The 21,623-nt window shown below is 51.5% G+C and overlaps 1 protein-coding gene across 1 annotated transcript; it reads left to right on the plus strand.

The window, feature by feature from the left end:
* The first annotated feature begins 764 nt into the window (after positions 1-764).
* On the plus strand, positions 765-20,790 carry DDX54 (DEAD-box helicase 54). Its single transcript, XM_061562069.1, is given in 22 exon segments — positions 765-1,195; positions 2,524-2,644; positions 3,872-3,942; positions 5,134-5,322; positions 5,650-5,699; positions 6,636-6,677; positions 7,661-7,756; positions 9,042-9,163; positions 9,399-9,460; positions 10,584-10,715; positions 11,373-11,583; positions 11,869-12,024; positions 13,925-14,164; positions 14,349-14,422; positions 15,083-15,193; positions 15,195-15,287; positions 16,705-16,796; positions 16,798-16,854; positions 17,330-17,440; positions 18,229-18,336; positions 19,692-19,802; positions 20,548-20,790. Coding segments are annotated over 22 exon segments (2,418 nt in total). The 5' UTR covers positions 765-1,039; the 3' UTR covers positions 20,561-20,790.
* Positions 20,791-21,623: the final 833 nt, after the last annotated feature.

Consider the following 21,623-nt stretch of genomic DNA (forward strand, 5'->3'; position numbering starts at 1 on the left):
AACATCCTGGATAAACCAGCAAATCTTCCAGAAAAAAATACCGTATTACAACGTTGTGTGCAAAAATCCCAGTTTCATCAAACTCTGTGCGTTTCATTAACACTCGAAATTTTAGTTGTTAACGACTGAGACAACCAATGGGGTGGCAAGGCTGCGGTAAAAGGTTGTAAGATACCACCGGCCCGACGGGGGAAATCTCTCGCAACAAGCAGAGCGGTTCATCTTCTTGGTTCTTTCGATAAAGTCACGTAGAAGGGAAATAATAAAATAAAATTAAATTTAAAAAAACATTATATTATTGTTTTATTTTTCTTATTTTAAAAATAAAACATAATATTATTATGTTTTATTTTTCTTATTTGTTATTTCCCTTCTATGTGACTTTACCGAAAAAATTTAATTCAATTCTTTATTATGTTTTTTTTTCTATAATTTTATAATAATATAAATGGTTTGTATTTTTTATTATTTTATTATTTCCCTTCTACGTGACTTTACCGAAAAAATAAAATACAAATCTTTATTATCTTTTCTTTTTATTATTTTATTATTTCCCTTCTACGTGACTTTACCGAAAGAACCAAGAAGATGAATCCCTGCAGTCACAAAACCTTTAAATCGAAAAGCAGAGCGGTGCCAATCGCCCGTACACTGCCCCCTGGTGCCGTAACTCGGGCACCGCACGCGGTCGCCACGTGCAGTGCCCGACTCGCCACGTGTGCCGGCGATGACGTCACCCGCGCGTTGCTCGCGCTGACGCCACTTCCGGATCAAGATGTCCGCGCCCAGCAGTGCACGTGTGGTCTGAACGGGTCCTCGGCCGTGCATCGTTTTTCTTTTCACAACGAGCCCGAGTAATCGTTGCGCACAATTAAGTCCACGTACACAACACACACACACATATACACACACACTACGCACGCAGATACAAAGAGCGCCGGTGTATCCGTAAGCAATTATACGCCCGCACACGAGGCACGAGTTGCTTCACCGCACTGTACACGCGCAGGCAAAGTTGCGCGTGGAGAGGCCCCGAGCGATGAACCGAGAGCGGCGTCAGCGTGGAGGGCGGCGTGGCGGACGGGGCGGCGGTCCCCGGCGGACGCAGAGGCGCGACGCGGACAGCGAAGACGAGGCCGCGGAGTCGAACTCCTACGACGCGGAGCTGGTACCGGCCGAGAGCGTACCCAGCAAGGTAAGGGCCACCCCCCCTTCCTCTCTCCCTCCCCTGGGCCTCACCTGGGCCTCGTCGTGCTCATGAACTGGCGGCCGAGTGTAGGCGAAGCCGGGAGTAGCAAAAACGTGGCCCCACGAGTAATGGACGCTTTCTTTGGTCACGTTTTGGTGTCGGGTGATATTTCAGAGGGTCGCCCAACTTGTGAGTCTTCGTGCTTGAAACGGTCTCGGACGGTATATTCTCTGCCGGTATCAAGAGCCCTTGTGCTTGTGTCCATCTCATGAGACCCATCGGCCGCCTTGTGCGATCAGGGACCTCACGCTTAATTCCATCAGGTTGTGCTGATCTTCGCGCTCGCCATTGCCTCTCCGTGTTGTGCTGCTTTCAGCTTGTAGCGTTCGAAGGTTCGTGCATGGCTTGTGTTCATTTCAGGCGCCTCGTGAGATCTGTTAGGGTCCCAGATGACCCATCAGCTTGGGTCTGCTCTCAGACTCTCTCCACGCACGTGTGCTGCACGCCCCAGAGTGGCCATCGGCTTAATGCAGCTCTTTCAGCGCACCATATGTTGCAGCCAATTAGCACTTGTTAGTTTAACACGTAGGCTTTCACGACCAATATTCATAATCAACGTTTTTGGGTTTAGGTCGCGTTATTTATAAATGTGTCGTAACCCTCCACCACCCGATACGGCCAATCAGTAAAAAAGTGTCACGTTGACAGACAAATAGTTCACTGCTTTAGCCCACCGGTGTGTTGAAGCGTGAAACCACAACATTTACAATTTTTGAGTACGACGTTTCGCTGGTAATTGCATTCAACACACCGGTGGGCTAAAGCAGTGAACTATTTGTCTTTTGTCAATGTGACACTTTTTTACTGATTGGCCGTGTCGGGTGGTGGAGGGTTACGACACATTAATAAATAACGCGATCTAAACCCAAAAACGTTGATTATGAATTAGCACTTGTGCTTGTTCTGTGATGAAACGGTAGAATACACTTTTTTTAAATATAAATATAGATTTTTTGTTTTCTTTTGTTAAATCAGGGGAATACTCAAGTAACAAGATCGTCTTGCTCGGCTCATATGGTCTAATTAATAATTACACATCAACTCCCCCCCTCCCTCACCGCTCGCGTTCTCGTACCGGGCTATTGTTCCATGAAAAACCAAAAAATTGAAAATAATTACGGATCAACTGACCGGTTCCATCTGATGCATTACGCTTCTGAATGCTCACTCTAAATGACAATTTGTCAATGAGCAATGTTGTCTGATACAAAAAAAAACACACAACGCACAGGCTTAACTTGCTGCTGAATGCGTTTTGCATTTCTGTTCTTTAGGAGAGCGTGAAGCATTTGAGTTTCCCCAGCGAAGATGCCTCCGATACGGAGCTCAACACACGCGAGCTTGTCAAGCAGCAGAACTGCAAGAAAAAGAAGTCTGGAGGATTTCAGTCCATGGGTGAGTGAATAACAAACGGCCACCGTTTACATTGTGATTTTTAAAGCTTTCGTGACTGCAGGTATTCATATTCTTGGTTCTTTCGGTAAGTCAATAAAATTCTCACGACGTTTCGACTGCAACAAGCAATTACAGTCGAAACGTCGTGAGAATTTTATTGTTTTATATTTTCATTATTTTATTGTTTCCCTTCTACGTGACATTACCGAAAGAACCAATAATATGAAGCCACCGTTTAGTAGGTTTCCGTGACCAATTTCATCCACAATACAGGTTTTTTTTTGGGTTAAATCGCGTAAATATATTAATGTTGTCGTTAAAACCCACCACCACCTACTAGTAAGGTTTGTCACGTAAACAGAACGTGGCCAATTCGTCACTAGTACAGCACACCGCTGTGTTGCAGAGCCAAGCCACAACATTTACAATCTGAGTACGACGTGTCGCCAGTAATTGCAACTTGCTTATCAGGCGACAGCCAGATTTGTGGAGAAGTATATATTTACGGGTATTTTCATATATTCTAAATGCCATAACTACCGTGACATTTTGAGAACGGTTTATTTTTGCTGTATGAAAGAGTTGAGTTTCTTGCAATTCTATTAAACAGTGCTACAAGTCTTCTTGGTTCTTTCGGTAAAGTCACGTAGACTGGAAATAATAAAACAATAAAAACAATAAAAATGAAACATAATAAAATAATTCTCACGACGTTTCGGCCACAACGCAAGCAGCCGTCCTCAGGTGAAGAACAGGTCTGTCAGAAAGACGCTTAAGACGCGTAATAAAATTATTCGTGAGAATTATTTTATTATGTTTTATTTTTATTGTTTTATTATTTCCATTCTACGTGACTTTACCGAAAGAACCAAGAAGATGAATCCCTGCAGTCACGAAAGCTTTAAATCGAAATTTAGTGCTATAAGTGTGATAGCAGTGTGCACTTCCGATTAGCACGGATGGCTACGTACGGTGCGAAAGAAGTTCAACATACATATGTGCGAGATAAGCTGCGAGGGGAGCAGGAGATTGCAGATCCGCAGTGTATTTTCAAATTTAACTGTGCAAAGTTATGCGTGCATTCTATACAACTATACCAGTTTCCCCCAATGTAATAAACACCCGTTGATGGAATTTGGGATGAATAATGTGATTGTTGATCATTATTTTGTTTGTGTTTTAAACCAATTGGAGTATTTTACTAAATTATTTTCTCACTGTTTGCAGGACTCAGCTACCCAGTGTTCAAAGGGGTCATGGGAAAAGGCTACAAAGTCCCTACACCGATCCAAAGAAAAGTGAGTCGCACTTCCAGGTTGAAGTTGGAATATCTGTGCAGTTAATTCCATATCAGAATCTGTATGCTGGAGGAATCTGATGAGCTATAAAGCACTCTTTCACAGATGTTCAGTCGAATGATTGTTTACAGTCAGGTCGCCTTAATGAATATGTAAATAATATTTTAACAGCCTTTCATATGGGACTTAATAATTCATTTCTATTTATTGCACTGACGTGTCCCATACAAAACGCAACACTTGTTGAACATTCATTTGTACGCTGTAGCAAATACACAATGCGTTTTGTATTACATCTGACGCACCACAGACATAACACGAATGCTGTATCTCATCGGGGTTTCATCCCCTTTAAGAATATTATCGTAACCCATATTAAAATAACTCCTCTTCTACATCAGTAACACTGTCTTGTGACAGGGATATAATTATGCAGAATTGCTGCATGAGAGGGAAAGGTCCTTTGTAGCTATGGAAAGACAGAAACGTTGTCTGACGTACCATTGGATAGTCACATCGCAGTGATATTTGACAACCTTATGCTCTGAAAAGGTCTATTGAAATGTAAGCCTATTATATATTTTTCAGTTACAAGTGCAATTTTAACAAAGAACAGTGTTCCTTTGATTGTTCTTCTCGAGTACACCACTGACTAATCCCATATTTTTTTATATTTGGCCTGGCGGTAAAATTGTTGCTTAAAAAGCTGGAGGTGTCCCCCCGGTCTCTCAATCGTGTGTGCATGCGGCCTTAAAGTTTAAAGTGCATATCGCCTGACACAAGCGCCATGGTGACGTCGTCGCCAATTCGTGGCGAATGGCGATTGTTGTTGCACAAGCATAAACAGCGGTGGTGCTATTTCTCCCCGCGCAGTGAATCCCCGTGATCTTGGAGGGCCGCGATGTGGTGGTGGCCATAGCAGTTGTTGTTGTTTTGCACGAAGCGTAAACAGCGGTGGTGCCGTTCCTCCCCGCGCAGTGTATCCCCGTGATCTTTGAGGGCCGCGATGTGGTGACCGTGGCGGCGGTTGTTGTTGTTGTTTTGCACGAAGCGTAAACAGCGGTGGTGCCTTTCCTCCCCGCGCAGTGTGTTCCCGTGATCTTGGAGGGCCGCGATGTGGTGGTGGCCATAGCGGTTGTTGTTGTTTTGCACGAAGCGTAAACAGCGGTGGTGCCTTTCCTCCCCGCGCAGTGTGTTCCCGTGATCTTGGAGGGCCGCGATGTGGTGGCCATGGCGCGCACGGGCAGCGGAAAGACGGCCGCGTTCCTCGTGCCCATGTTCGAGCGGCTGCACGCGCGCAGCGCCCAGGCCGGCGCTCGTGCCCTCGTGCTCTCGCCCACGCGCGAGCTCGCCCTGCAGACCAGCAAGTTCACCAAGGAGGTGCGCGTCACGCCGGGACCGTGCGACGGACACATCGCTTTGTTCCGTTGCGCTAATGCACACCATTGCTCACGTGCTCAGTGTTTATAATAATAATAAAAAACAATTGTGGCAGGATCACGTGGAATAGTTATCCGTAAGCATGCAACACTTTTTACACTTAGGTTTTTTCGGTAAAGTCGCGTAGGTAAAAAAATTAAATTAAAAGTTAATAAAAGTAATAATGGAAATAAAATAAAATAATAAATCACGACATTTCGGAGGCAACACAAGTCTCCGTCATCAGGTGGGACTGTCACAGCTAAAATTACTGTTGCGTTTCCACAGCTCGGGAAGCACACCGGGCTGAAGACCGCCCTCATCCTCGGAGGAGACAGGTAAGCATTTGGCACGGGCCCGCATGCCCGACACTCGGCGCACTCATCGGCAAATGCTTCCCTTAGTGGGATCTACCGCCGTGACCCTCACCCGTTCCTGTTAGTCCATGGGCCAGAGCAGAAATTGGTACCAACTCGGGTACCCTTAGTTTTACCGATGTATTTTGTATTTCAAGTGGTTATCACTTAATTCGCTGTTATTAGCCACGTAAGGAATGTGCAACAACTAAAGTTAAGCCACCTCAGGTGGTGCTGACAAGTGAACTATCTGGTGTGGGTTCATGGACTATGTGGAGAAAACAGGCTCTTGTCTCATGAATGTGGAATTTCCTCCACTGGCTCAGAGCCATGAAAGGAGATGATGCCATGCCCATTGGAAGAGGGGAGGCACTTTCACATTTTCATTACGTTTTACTTTGCCTTGATGTCATTGATCTTCTTGGTTCTTTCGGTAAAGTCATGTAGAAGACGGCTGCTTGCGTTGTGGCCGAAACGTCGTGAGAATTATTTTATTATGTTTTATTTTAATTATTTTATTATTTCCCTTCTACGTGACTTTACCGAAAGAACCAAAAAGATGAATCCCTGCAGTCACGAAAGCTTTAAATCGAAACTGATGTCATTGATTACAGATTTATGACTGTTATTGCTCGTAATAAATAGCTAACCTGCCTTGCTGTGGCGGATGTGGTTTCAACTCGGCATGTCTGGCCCGGGATTCTATCACTTTTATTGTTGTTTAATGACAATACTCCAAATTAAATCATGGCAGTGCCACGCAGTGACCTCCTGCGAGCTTTTTTAATGAGTTTTTTTTGTTACTCTAACTTTGTTTTTATTTCAGTGGTCAGCACACATTTTTTTTATTGAAAGTTTTCCTCATCGTTCACTGCTGAATTTGTGTTTACATTTCAATGACGCACGTGTGTCTTTCAGGATGGAAGACCAGTTTGCTGCCCTGCATGAGAACCCAGACATGTGAGCCAAGCTTTACTTGACGCGTTGTTGGCAATTCGTTGGTCCCGTACGCAATTTGGTTAAAAATAATTTAATCCGAGCTGCTCCAAAGCCTTCGGTGTCACCTGGTTGCCTGTTGTCGAGAGTTTATCAAAGCAGTGAATAGGTAAAGCCAACGCATACCTGCGGAGGGAGCTGGTAGTAACGTTGGGTTGCTCGGTCAATGGCCAGGGTCAACGGCGGCGTGGTGTATTCCGCAAATATACCCGACTGTGAGGGCGGGCACAAGCCGGCGTGAGTAGGTTAAACGTTGAGTTTTATAAGGGCACAACGGGGTGACCAGCCCCTTCCCACCCAGCCCCACCCCTCCCACCCCCCACCCAACCCCACCCTCCCCACCCAGCCCCTCCCTCCCCACCCTCCCCTCCCCACCCAGCCCCTCTCCACCCAGCCCCACCCCTCCCATTTTTGGATGCACGACGGACGGGCGGACACAATAATCCCCTGTGGGCTGGTGTAACCAGGAGGTTACTACCAGTATGATTTATTTTCTCGGTTGTATAATGGTACTGGCAGTCATAGGGGGACTAATTGCACATAATGGCAATCTAAAGTAACACATTTACATGATTTAACAACGCATGTATCGTTTACAGTACTTATCTACTCTCCTGAATTCATATTAATGGAATACTTAGATTAACACGGGGGACTACGTACGGTGCGAAAGAAGTTCACCATACATACCAATTAGTAAGTCACTGGTGACAAATTGCTGAACCCAAGACGATACATCTTGCCATAATGTATGGCTGTGGATGAACAAATCTGGAAGTTTAGATTGGGCTATGAATGCATTTTGTGGAGCACTATAGAGAGAGCTAATATCCAAGCAATTGATGTAACTTTTTTTTACTAAGGTACAAACACAAGTAAAATCCAGTTATCGTTTGAAATTGAGGAAAGTTCCCTTCCTCCCTTCTCTCTTCGCCGCACCTGTGCAGCATCATCGGGACGCCCGGCCGCCTCATGCACGTGGTGGTGGAGATGAACCTGAAGCTGCAGGCGATGGAGTACGTCGTGTTCGACGAGGCCGACAGGTGAGAGACACGCAGCCTGGATCGCCGCGGAGGGGCGGGGCTGCCAGGGGCGTGTTACCGGACGCTCCCGAGGTCCAAGTGACCTCGCCAGGCCAGGCGGACGGCGATTTCAAACCCGGTCACGCTCGGCAATTGACCCTTTCCCATTCCGATGGCGTGCGTACGTGTACGCACGTCGCCTGTTCTTCCGATTGCGTCCCGATGACATCTTCGGAATGTAACCGGAAGGTAAAATTCAAATGAAATAAATTTATCGCTACCGAGGCTCCCACAAGGCCATGCGGAAGGGCGCGTGGCACAGTTTGGCGGCAGCTATCACAGAGTGCGGTCGTGTCGCTACAGTTCTCTGCGGTGAGTACAATGTCTTTAAAAACAACGGCGCTACGCCTCTCTAAATAAAATGAACACTGAACCGCTTGCTTGAGATTCAGCGGCGAACGGGACACTCATCTTGCCAACTTGCAGCTGTCTCGAAACGGGACAGGGTCAAGCGGTGGTTTTTCCGGGTGCATTTGTCACATGCGACGCGCGAGAGCACGCCGGCGTTCGAAGGCCTGGTTTCCCTGCTGGGTCGGATTCATCATCTTCAGCCTGGCGGGAATTACACTCCACGTATTTATCTCCGCCATCGCTCGGCTCTGAAACGGCCGAGAACTCCTCCGCCCACCGGGCGGAAGCAACCCGTCCGCGAACGGGTGGATTGCAGCCGAGGCTTTTGCGGGCTTTCCTGCGCAACTCGTTCATGGTGGCGCGCGCTGTGCCCTCTTACCATTGGAGTTGTAAACTATAAACTTAAAATATTTTTGGTTATTTTACCAGGTTAAGGCCCGCTGAGCTGCTATGTAGCTCTTTTTCAGATGCGACCTGGCCATCGCAAATGATAGCTCAAGGACATGGCTTATTGCATGGAAATTTATAGCGGCCAAATAATCTATCGACGCGTGATGTTGATTCTAAATGTGGAGGGAAAAATCGGAGGATCCGGAGAAAAATCCGCGGGATCACGGGGAGAGAGAGACGCAAACTCCAAACATACAGCAGGCGTCGGGGTCGGGATCGAAATCGCGACCTCCTGCACACCAGGCGAGGTCGTCAACATCTGCTAGCCACCGTGGCGTAATAACGCGCGAGACGTCCGTGTCGTGCAAGACGTCCGAGTTGCACGGACGTCTGCGTTGCGTAGATGTCTCGCACGATGCAGACGTCTGTCACGCGAGCGTGCGTGCGTGCGTGCGTGCGTGCATGCCCCTGACCACCCACGCGTGCGTGCCGTGCCCGCCCGCAGGCTCTTTGAGATGGGCTTCGCCGAGCAGCTGACGGAGATCATCCGCCGGCTCCCCGACTCGCGCCAGACCCTGCTCTTCTCCGCCACGCTGCCCAAGCAGCTCGTGGAGTTTGCTCGTGCAGGTGAGCGCCGCGGTTGCAGGGCTAAGGGGGGGGGAGGAGGTCGCCACGTAACGCCCGTTTCAACCAAATCCGTCGTCGTCCACCATCGTTGATTTTGACGCTCCGCTTTCATCTCCGTTGGATGCCAGTCTCGCGCTTTCCCCTCTAAGTTCCACGATTGTTCGCTTAAGATAGTTTACGACGAGCTGTCGCTGCAACGACTGGTCTAACCGCTGCTGTTGTCCCCCGGCTCCAGGCTTGAGTGACCCAGTGCTGATTCGTCTGGACGTGGACTCCAAGCTGAGTGACCAGCTCAAGGTGGGTCAGTGCCACGAGAGGGCGGGCGTGGTTTCACGACTCGATCGCTCCTGAGCTTGCGGCTGTGTATCACGAGGTGTTTTTTGGGCAGCCGCAGGCATTGGGTGAATGTCTTGTGTGTGTGTGTGCGCGTTCACCCGTGCGTGATATGTTGGGGAACGGTGGTGTAGCGGTTAACGCTACGCCGCGCTGTGAACTCGGCGATCCGAGTTCGATTCCCGCTCACGGCCAACACCGGTCACGATTATCTGAACCTGTTCTGGGCCTCCCCTAGGTCGACTCGGCCTCAAACGAGTACCTGGTGCTATGTATAAATATCGATACCATGGAGACAAAGGCAGCCAGGCGTGGTGCTGGCCACCCACCCCCTCGTGTGCTGTTCTGGGCTTCATAGGTGCTCGCTAACAGCACTTGCCCGAAAAGTCTGTTAAGGCTATATGGGGGATCTTTGTCTTTGTGATACGTGTGGCAACGGTGGCGTTTGTCTCACGGCATTGCACATGGGGCGACCTGAGTTCTATTCCCAGCCGCAGCAGCAGCGTAGTAGCTCTGTAGCCATGGGGTCTCTCGGTCATCGGCTCGCCCTTTAATGAGCACGCGATGCGATGCGTGGCCAGGCCTGGCGCTGGCACACACCACTCCTTCATGCGTCACGTCAACCTTGAATGGGTCGGCAGGTTGGTGCAGTGGGTGTACAATCGCGCCTCGGTGAGAAAGTCCTGGGTTGGATTCCAAACTCTGGTGCCTTTCTGTGTGGAGTTTGTACATCCTCCTCCCCGCCGCCCCCCCCCGCTAGTTTTTCACGAGTTTGCTTCGGGTTGTGTGGTTTCCTCCCATAGCCAAAAATAACCTCGGAAAGTGTAACTGGTATTGGCCAAACATCACAATACCGAAAGGCGCCCTAAAAATTACTCTTGGGATTACACGCATCGCAACATCAGGCCCCACTGCTGTGAAAACTTGGGCAGGACCCACCTGAAAAAGAGTCTTGAGGCTCGGTGAAGCTTTGCTGGGTAACAGGCGCTCAACTCTCACGGCACCTTCCCCAATAGTCATACGAGGCCGCGCGGGGGATCGTCGTGTGAGCATAACGTGTGCGCGTGTGCGTGCGTGCGTGTACCAGCTGGCGTTCATGTGCTCACGCGCGGACGACAAGCCGTGCGTGCTGCTGCACCTCCTGCGCACGGTGGTCAAGCCGCACGAGCAGACGGTCGTGTTCGTCGCCACCAAGCACCACGTGGAGTACCTGCGAGAGGTATCGCGATTGTCGACGCGCACACAATAATCATCAACATAGACGCGTACTCGCAGATGCTAAGATAAAGATCTCCCGTGTAGCCTGAACGGATTTGTTTTGACTGCTGTGCCGTTAACGAGCACCTGTGAAGGCCGGCAGGGCACACAAGCGAGTGGGAGGCCAGCACCTGAGTGGTGATGTCTACACATCGCACCGGGTACTCGTTTGGGGGCTGAGTCGACCCCGAGGAGGCTCTAGGGGAGGTCTGCTGCGGTGTGGAAACATCACCACTTGGCAAAACAAAGGTGGCCAATCGTAGTGTTGGCCAGCCATCCCCCCTCGTGTGTCGTGCCGGCATTGATAGGTGCTCACGAACAGCACTTTCCCCAACAGTCTGTTAAAGGCTATACGGAGGATCTTTGTCTTGTGCCTCCGGTTTTTCCCTCTACATTTAGGAACATACGTTAAGAGTGTTTGGCTGCTATGAATGTCCACATGATGATAAGCCACTTCGTTGCGCTATCATTTGTGGCCAGGTCGCTTCTGAAAAAGAACTATGGCTCAGTGTGCCTGGTAAAATTTCATTAATTTGGTCACATGGTGTGGCTTCCGTGCGTTTGTGCCCGTATCCACTTGTGCGTGCGTGTGTGTGTGCGCTCGCCCGTGCGTGCGCAGCTGGTGAGCCAGGCGGGCATGAGCTGCGCGTACATCTACAGCGCCCTCGACCAGACGGAGCGCAAGATCAACGTAGGCAAGTTCGTGCACAAGAAGACCATGCTGCTGATCGTGACGGACGTGGCCGCCCGCGGTATCGACATCCCCATGCTGGACAACGTCATCAACTACAACTTCCCGGGGAAGCCCAAACTCTTCGTCCATCGCGTCGGTGAGTGGTGGGGCGGGGATTTGTGTTGCAAATATTGATGAGGCTAGTTGTAATTACTGGCGAAATGTCGTACTCAGATTGTAAATATTGTGGATTTGCTGGACTAGTAACGAATTGGCACGTTCTGTTTACGTGACAAATCTCACCGATTGGCTGTGTCGGGTGGCAGGTTTAACGACACACTCATTTACGCGACCTAACCCAAAAAAACTTTTGTCATGGATGATATTGGTCGCGGAAGCCTCCGTGGTGTTAAACCGAGGATCTTTGTGCCCTGTGATTCAGGCCGCGTGGCGCGCGCCGGCCGCCCTGGCACGGCGTACTCCCTGGTGGCACCCGACGAGATTCCCTTCGTCATCGACCTCCACCTCTTCCTCGGGCGACCCCTGCGCTTCCCCGCCTCCGCGGCCGCCGCTGCCGCCGCCGCCGCCAAGGAAGCGGGTAAGAGGCCTTGCCGTGGTGCGTCGCTGCGTTCACGAGGACGCGGGACCTCAACCCCCCCCGCCGCTCGCTGGACTTGCCAATGAGAGCCACGATGCCGAATGCCGCCTGCCGAAACGGGAGGACGTGTGTTAAAAGCGCGCGTGCGCGCTTGTGTCGCGTGGATTCTTCTCCGTTTTTTTTCCCCTCCGCGTTTAGAATCAACAGTCGCGCGTTTAAAGAGTATTCAGCTGCTGCAAATTTGCGCGTGATGATGATGATGAGCCACTTCGTTGCGCTGTCATTTGTGATAGCAAGGTCGCTTGTGAAAAATAACTATATAGCTCAGTGGGCCTTACCTGGTAAATTATGAATAGTTTCTAGTTATAGTGCTTGTGTGTGTGTGTTTTTTATATGTACTGTGTGTACACGTTGGGGGGTGGAGCGGTGACGCACAATGTTACGAACCCACCACACCCCAGTTCGATTCCCTACAATGGTGGGCGTCGGTGGCAAGTGATATCTGAACTGGTCCTGCCGCTACCATGAGTGGACTCGGCCGAGAATGAGTATTTGTTATTGTTGCAAGTGAACATCAGCAATGGAGATGCAAAGGTGGCTGGGCAGGGTGCTGGCCTCAGTGCTTGCCCCCCTCGGGCACTGTGCCGATCTCCAAAGTTGTTTGCTCAGAGCCCTTGCTCCGAAAAGCTACACGGGGGATTGCCTGTGTATTCTGTGCGCGTGTCTCTGATTGATGTGTGTCTTTCTGTGTGCGTCGCAAGGGTAGTGATTTGCATGTGTAATGCGCTTGCTTACATGTGTAATGCGGTTGTAAACGGCCCTTCTGAGGTGCCGTCAGGGGGGGAGGAGTTAGGTCACGTGGGGGGGAGAGGGGTTGAGTATAGAAGGAGGGGAACCGGAAGAGCAGAGGGAGTGACTGGGAGCCAGGAACAGAGGAAGGCCACGTAGGGCGAAGCGGGGTGTGGCGAGATCGCCACGAACACGGGGGAAGCGAGGATCGGCACCGTTGGCCAGCGGTGACCGACCCGAAGCAGCAAGGAGGCTGCAGTCAGCAGCGGGGCTGCACAGAGAGAGTGGGCAGCGGGTCTGCATACAGTGACAGCCAGAGGGTCTGCACATAGGGGTAGCAGCAAGTCTGCAGGGAGGAGGTTACAGTAGATGAAGCAGAGAGTCAGAGGGGTGAGGAAGCTATAATAGCAGTGAATAGCCGGGGGCTACAAATACAGGAGTTATAACAGAGTGCCGTGTGGGTAAAGACGTGAACCTGAATAAAGACACGAAGACAGAAAGAAGTGTTAGAGTCCTTTTATTACACATGCCTCGGCAACTCCACCAAATGCCTTGCATCTCATCCCAAACCATTTCCCGCACCTCCGATTAGCACGGTTGGCTAAAGGAAGTTCAAGATGCACGCATACAACCATTGCGGTGCCCTGCTGCAGCCTAGCCAAGGGGGGACCCCCAGTGGCAGCTGTCCCTATGCGGCGCATGGTGTATTCAGAGCCGGCCTGCAAACGGGCCTAAGTCTGCCAGTGGGGGATGACATTGCTTTGTTGTTTCCCCATTTATATTTGCGAGTAGCTTACAAAAGTGGTTAAACTTGAAGCGTAAGGCCGACACGCATGGCCCACTCTTTCTGGAATGTTCTCACGAGATCTTTCGACATACACTTCGAATCATTCGCCCACGCGTCCCCGCGGTCATTCACGCGGGCAGCATTAACCGGGAAGGCCCGCCGGGGTTCACGAAGCGCTCCCCTCCGTAGCTCTCACCCGCCGCGGACACGCCACAGGCCGCCGCTCGCCGCATCGCCAACCGCTGTCCCACCGCGCGTCATAACCCCCCCCCCCGCGCCCCCTCACGCCCCTCCCCCCACCCTCCCCTGTGCACGTCAACGCAGGAGGAGCGGCGGCGGCCGACACGGACGGGCTGCTCGGCCGCGTGCCGCAGTGCGTGCTGGACGACGAGGACACGCTGCTGCGCGCACAGCACGAGTCCTCGCTGGAGCTGAGCTCGCTGCAGCACGTCGCCGAGAACGCGTTCCAGCACTACGCCCGCACGCGCCCGGCGCCCTCCTCCGAGTCCATCAAACGAGCCCGGGCCCTCAAGATGGCGTCCATGCCCGTCCACCCGCTCTACTGTGAGGCCCGACGCCTTTCATTCGCTTCCGCGTCATCCTTTTACTGCTCCTACCGCCCACGGCCATCGGGGTTTCCCGTGTGCTTAACGTCCTTGATGTTTCCGTGGTTGTCATTCATTATTTTCACAATGAGACATTCCTAACGACCGGGAACGACGCCGCCGCCGCCGCTTTGTTTTCCCAGCCGAGGTCCTGGAGCAGAATGAGCACGAGAGGCTGAAAATCGTCGATGAAATCAAGAACTACAAGTCCAAGGCTGTGAGTCTCGCCGACGCTTGGCGCGCAGTTCTGGATTCCGCGAAATTCGCACGGAGACATTTAACGCGTTTGTCACGCGACGCATGGCGTAGGGGGTGGTAGTGGGGTGTTTGCCTTTTCAAACGTCGATTAATATTATTAAGTGTAATGCGTTGCATTGCGTAATCCATTGAAATGTATTATTAATATTCTTTGGGTCGTGTGTTGCGATCGAAACGTCGTAGTTTTTTGTTATTTTCTTTGAACCTATCTATGTGACTTTACCGAAAGACCCAAAGAATATAAATTCCTGCAGTCACGAAAGCTTTAAGTCAAGATTGATTATTAAGCTCAAGATATGAGCATTGCATTGTGTAAACTTTCATTTTTTTATTTGAATACTTATAATTTATTTTTTATGTTTGTGATCCCTACCACCACGAGAGGCCGCTATACCACAACAGACGTATTCAAAAATCTAAATCGCAACACCAAATTGTGACGATAATTCGATTCGTGCTTCGAGCGAATATTTACAGGGAATGCCAACGGAGGCCTATCACGGTTAAAAGCCTGTCGCAGCTTCGAATCGCCAAATCTGGTTAAAGAAATCGCACATCCACCGTCGATTCCTCGAGGTCATTCGCCTTTCGCCCTGCGGTGATTTCGGGCGCCCCGCAGACCATATTCGAGATCAACGCCACGAAGAAGACGGTGGCGAGCGAAATCATGAGGGCCAAGCGGGCCAAGCACGGCCGAGCCATCGGCAACCACCGCCAGGCCCTGCAGGAGAAGGCGGCGGCGACGGCCGCGCACTGAGGCCGGCCCGGAACCGCCGCGCCGCGTCGCTGCCGCCAACGAGGAGGAGACGGAGGAGACGCTTGACGTACGGAATGAATAACAGCGTGTTGTGTTTTAACCGCGTATCAGCGGGGCTCCGTACTTGCTTGTGACTGTTCTCTTCCGCCTTGCCCATCCTGCTGCTGCTGCTACTCCCCTGCCCACACACCCCCCCCCCTCCTCCCTACCCAGCTACGGACAGGCCTACCACAACCACTATCTCTATCACTATCACCAACTATTACTACCCCAATCACTATCACTACCCCTATCACTACCCCTATCACTACCCCTACCACTACCCCTATCACTACCCCTATCACTACCCCTATCACTACCCCTATCACTACCCCTACCACTACCCCTATCACTACCCCTATCACTACCCCTATCACTACCCCCTATCACTACCACTATCACTATCCCTATCACTACCCCTATCACTACCACTATCACTACCCCTATCACTACCCCCTATCACTACCCCTATCACTACCCCTATCACTACCCCTATCACTACCCCTATCACTACCCCTATCACTACCCCTATCACTACCCCTATCACTACCCCTACCACTACCCCTATCACTACCCCTATCACTATCCCTATCACTACCCCTATCACCAACTATTACTACCCCAATCACTATCACTACCCCTATCACTATCACTACCCCTATCACTATCACTATCCCTATCACTACCCCTATCACTACCCCTATCACTACCCCTATCACTACCCCTATCACTACCCCTATCACTACCCCTATCACTACCCCTGCTAATCCTTGCCTCCGCCCCCCCCCGGCTAAGAAGAGAACTACCCCAACCCCTCCTTAAACTCTCCCGCCTGTTCTCCCGTCCCCATAGCTAGACCAGCACTGTGAATCGCCCCCCACTCTTTATCTGAACCGCGATCGTCCTCCGTACTGCTTTACAATTGCTGCAAAACACCTTGGAATCGGGCGCCACATCAAAGATGAGGCGTCAATTAGCACGGTTCGGCTACGTATGGCGCGTGCAAAGGAAGTTCAACACGCGTAGATTAATCTATCCACGACTTTACCACTCCCTGTCCGCTCTGTAAGGGCATCAATAATTTCTAAAGTTTAAACAAAGCAAGGGTGCCGGGGGGGGGCGGTCTCCCTGCTCAAACGAACAACTAGGGCAGCACTCAGCCTATTTCCGACAGCCACGAGGCGGCCATGACATTGACGCATGTCCGTAGGTTAGAAGGGGGGGGGGGCGGGTCACTTTGTAGCACTGCCGTTGTTGACTTGCCACGACGTGTGGTTCAGTTTTTATCATCGCCGGAAACGACCGCGGGGGCCGCGTTGACCCCTGGGCGGCGGTTTGAACTTGTCGATTTTCTCAACGCGCGCGTGGGATGCCGTCGAGAACCGATTCTTATTTGTTTTAACCCGATGCCCTCCCCCCCCCACCCGCCCGCCGTGGCCGCGCAGGAGGTATTCTCCGAGGTCGTGGGACGGAAGCGGAAACGTCCCCAATCGGACGGCGATCCCGACAAAGGGAAGCGCAAAAAAGTGGACACTGCCAAGGACTGAAGAATTCTACATCCCGTACCAGTCCAAAGACGCCAACTCTGAGAGGGGGTGCGGCGTGCGGAACACACACACACGCACACACGGAGTGAATGCGTCGCAGCGTGCACGAGAGGGTTGTGGATTTATGCCGACCGTCGCCCGATGAAACCTGTTGCGATCACCAGCGAAACGTCGTGCTCGCTTTGTGAATGTTGTGCGTTCACTCTCCGACGCGCCCTCCAATTAGCACGGTTGGTGGGGGGGGATCTTTGTCTTTGTTTTATACTGTGCACGCGGTCCTGTTTGTACACAAGTGTGGTGCGTTTTGTGCCGTTGTGTGCGGTGCACGCTGCGTGTACCTTCCACTGAGTGTAACCATTGTGGTACGGGCATGGTAGGTGTGTGATGGCGGTGTGGTACATGCGAGGTAGGTAGGTGATTGTACGCGGTGCGTGCTGTGTGCCGCGTGTACGCGAGGTGGCACGTGTTGCGGTGGGCATGCCGTAACCAGTGCTGTGCGCGCGCGCGTGACGGGAGTGTGCAGGTTGAGCATGAATGGGAACACGGTGTTTGAACAGCAGGCGTCCGGGGCTGTGCTGGATCTCATGGGCGACGACACGCGGGACCTGGACAAGAACAAGCAGCTCATGCGATGGTCCGTGTGCGCGTGCGTGTGTGACACGGCTGGTGTATTTGAGCACAAGCTGGTAGTATCACGGTTAGCGCTACGCTTGCGCTACGAACCCGGCGGTCCGAGTTCGATTCCCGCTCGCCGTCAACGCCCGTGACGATTATCTAAACCGGTCCTGGGGCCTACCCTAGGTCGACTCGGCCTCGATGTGTAAGCATCACCACTGGGGAGACAAAGGCGGCTGGGCGTGGTGCTGGCCACCCACCCCCTCTTGTGCCGTGCCGGCCTTCATAGGTACTTGCTAACAGCACTTGCCCCACGAGTCTGTTAAGGCTATACGGGGGATCTTTATCTTGTCTGTGTATCTGAGCACAGGCCTGTTCACCTGATTGAGTGACTTCTGTACTTGGCTGCCTCGTGCGTGATGGCCACCAGGGGGCATTGCAGCAAAATCAATTGTCGTGCCATGCCCCCCCCCCTGTCTTTGCTCTCCACCTACACAAACCGGCACTGACCAGCGTGGTGAACTATGCCTCAGATAACCCACACAGTGTGGGGAGGCCCTCATTCAGCAGTAGATTGACAAAGGCTGAACGTTTTAAAGATTATTATTATCATCAATTATGGTTTGCGCACGTGGTCGTGTCCGTTATGACCGCCAAGGCTGCTGTCGTCAACGTAATGTGCTCCAGCGATGCATCGGGTACACGTGTCTTTCCCGGAAAGGCGCTTCCGCCCGATGTTTGATTGTGAGCAATTCTCTTTTTAAACTCTCTCTGTCTCGCCCGCGTGTGTGTGTGCGTGTCGCGCAGGGACAGAAAGAGGAAGCGCTTCGTGCGCGACTCCGGCAACAAGGATGGCAAAAAGAAAATTAAAACGGAGAGCGGGCAGTACATCTCCGCCTCATACAAGACCAACTTGTATCCTTTCCTGCGATGTCATCTGTGCTGGCAACCGCTGAAAATTTATCCTGGGTTAGAACCCGAGTTCCGGCCACCTTGTGGTTAGCGAGTTGATGGTTTCAGCTCGGTCACCCAAAGACTGCACAAATAAAGCATCAGGTTCTGGTTTTTAATTTAATTTGGCTAAATTCCAGGTCAGATTTTACTTATTGCTTTGACGGCCTTACACCAACGTTTTTGCATGAGCAGGTTGTGAGAAATTCGCCTCCCCTTAGTCTTGCTAAAAAGCAAAGGTCACTTGTAGGAATCTGAGAAGTAGTTCTCAGATATCAGCTTCTGTGGGTTGTTCTCTAACATGGGATGCTGCACTCTTTGCAAGTGTTCCAAACGTCTCCTGAGAGCACACGTGTAGCACGGTCGGAATATAATTTGGAAAAATACGAAAAAGTTAAAAATATCGGGGACTTTTTTTGGTTCACACTGCGCGCATCGCCACTCGCAACAGAACGTGACGTGTCACGCAGATTTGCCTTGTTGAGACATCTTGTACTTCGAAATTGAGGAAGTGCAATCTAATGTTGGGTAAGAGGCCTAACTTAAGTGCCTCTCTTTGCAGTTCTGCGGCATCAACTTTCAGGCGATATTTACGTAAAGATTTAATTAGAAAAACCCCTTGAGGAGTGGAACATTTTAGTATGCAAGGAAGTCCAAGTTCACCGACGTGAGTTCACTCTCCGCTAACCGAAAGCGTGTCGGAGTGTGTGACTTCACCCCACGACGTGAGTCTTGAGGCAAAATTAAAATATAAACACTATGAGAAATCTCCTTTACCAGTGGCAAAATATAGTAATAGGTTTTTACCCTTTCAACTGGTACAAAAACTGACACCTTTATACAAGGCATCATGTTTGCAATAACCACAACACAAGCAGTCAAAATGCAAACAAAAAGAAACAACTCTGATAATGATAATGATATGCACTGTCCTTGAAGTTGGTCCACACCCTGAGACAGCTTTCCTTTTCGTACGCCTTTTGGCATCATCTGGTCCAACACCAATGGAGACTAGGCTCTAAGAAAAGCTGTCTCGGGTGTGGACCAATCAACTTCAAGGACAGTGCATATCATCAGAGTCGTTTCTTTTCGTTTGCATTTTGACTGCTTGTGGTTATTGCAAACATGATGCCTTGTATAAAGGTGTCAATTTTTGTACCAGTTGAAAGGGTAAAAACCTATTACTAAAATATAAACGTTCGTTTCCAACGGTCCTCCGCACGCATTGGCCACAGGAGGAGGAGAGCGCCTGCCCCTAGGAATAGCGACGTCCTGCTCCACGTTGCCCGTGTTGTGGGAGCCTTGACCCTCGCGAGCAGCTACGCCGAGTGGCGCAAGAAGAACCGGATCGACGATCGCGTCTCGGAGAGCGAGGACGAGGAGGGCTGGCGGCGGCGGTGGGAGGAGAGGACGCGGCGGCGCGTGGCGAGGTGTGGCACCGGCGTGTAGAATCCGGATTTCCTCATTCTCTTGACCCTCTTCCTTATGCCCACCTCCCCACGCCCTTTGAACTTTGTCATCGCACCTCTGCTGAAAGTATTGCGCGCGTGCGGCCCTTTTGTGTCCATCAAGCCGAGAAGGTGACCGCTGAGGAGAGATGTAGCGATGAGGTCAGCCCGTGTGCAGGAGCCACACGTGGATTTGTGGCATCGCAGGACTGAGGGGTAGAGATGGCATGGGGAGGATCATGATGGTGATGTAATTTTTAATATTTAAAGCTTAGAGGAGAGATGTAGTGATGAGGTTAGCCCGAGTGCGCAGGAGCCACACGTGGATTTGTGGCATCGCAGGACTGAGGGGGTAGAGATGGCATGGGGAGGATCATGATGGTGACGAAATGTTAAATATTTAAAGCTTAGTTGTCTCGACCTTACAGCGTACGGAATGTACCACTAGACGGTGGCATTTATGTTTACGCAGTGTTTTTTTATTGCATGACTCTCACTGACCCCCGATTTGGAACTGCACCAGTGATTGTTCCTGAAAATGTTCTTGGCCCCCCTGTCAATGGAATCCGAAATTTCCACCACGAGCTCGAAAACGTACAAGGGAAATGAGTATTTCCCAACGCTCTCTCGGCGCGCGTGGGGAGAGGAACCTGGGTTTCGACTCGTCCGTACAAACGCGCGTTGCCACACGTGTGCCCCCCCCCCTTCCCGTTGTCTCTCGACGCAGGCGTAAGGGGTAAGAGGAGGGACGGCCGAGGCGGGCCCCCCGGCAGAGGGGGCCATCCGGGGTCCTCTCGCCGCGGCGGCGGAGCCGACAAGCAGCAGCACGTGCGCTCGGAGCTGCGCAACCCCGACCAGATCCTGAAGGCGCGGCGCAAGAAGGAGAGGATGGACTTCCTGCAGAGCGGCGGCGTGAAAAAGATGAAGGCCAGCCGGAGAGGCCAAGGGGGTGGATTCGGAGGCCATGGTGGCGGGAGAGGGGGTGGGAGAGGGGGCAGCCGTGGGGGGGGCCGTGGGGGCGGCCGTGGGGGGGGCCGTGGGGGCGGCCGTGGGGGGGGCCGTGGGGGGGGCCGTGGGGGCCGGAGGGGAGGGCCGGGGGGAAAGCGATGAATCCCGGTGAATGAAAGGGTGGCGCGTGAATCGGTGCGGAGTTATAAAAATCTTAACTCCGAATGACTGAGCGGGACCACGTCTTGTTATTCACAGTACCAACTTCAGCCATAGCTAAAAGCATTGATGAGGAAATTTGCTCCGACCCCTGACCCCTGGAGAGCGCACCATCGGAGCACTCGGGAGGCACGCTGCAGCCCTTAAGCCACACTTTTGTTCGCCGTGTCGTGCAGACGGCTTGCAGGACAGGTGGGGAAATAGTGCGACAGCGTTTACATGCAATGCCAGGTGAGGATGGTAACATCTCGGCCACCGTGGCGCGTCTTGGCCTCGGTAGCTGCGTCTTTTGGGAGGCGCGCTACCAGTCTACGATTGCTGCCGAGCAATACTAACAAAGCCAGGATTTGGAACTTGCACAAAGAGGGGTTTTTGCAGGCTTTGGCAGCGCACCATCTTTTTCCCCACCCACCGCCACCCCAACACTGCAAAAGTCTCTGCACGTACACAAGAATAATAATAATTACAGCTTGCACAGCGTAACGCAGGGGTTGACAACTTGCGGCGCTTTAAGGACTGTCGCTTCGTGACGTTTCTACATCGAGGACCACCGTCTCTCTCGTATTCACCACGTGCATTGCGGATCCTGAAATATTGTTTTTTTTCTTTCACGAATTCGAGAAAATAATGTCTTGT

This window comes from Lethenteron reissneri, chromosome 28 (assembly GCF_015708825.2).
Source record: "Lethenteron reissneri isolate LAM-NWPU_2019-01 chromosome 28, ASM1570882v1, whole genome shotgun sequence".
NCBI classification, from domain to species: Eukaryota; Metazoa; Chordata; class Hyperoartia; order Petromyzontiformes; family Petromyzontidae; genus Lethenteron; species Lethenteron reissneri.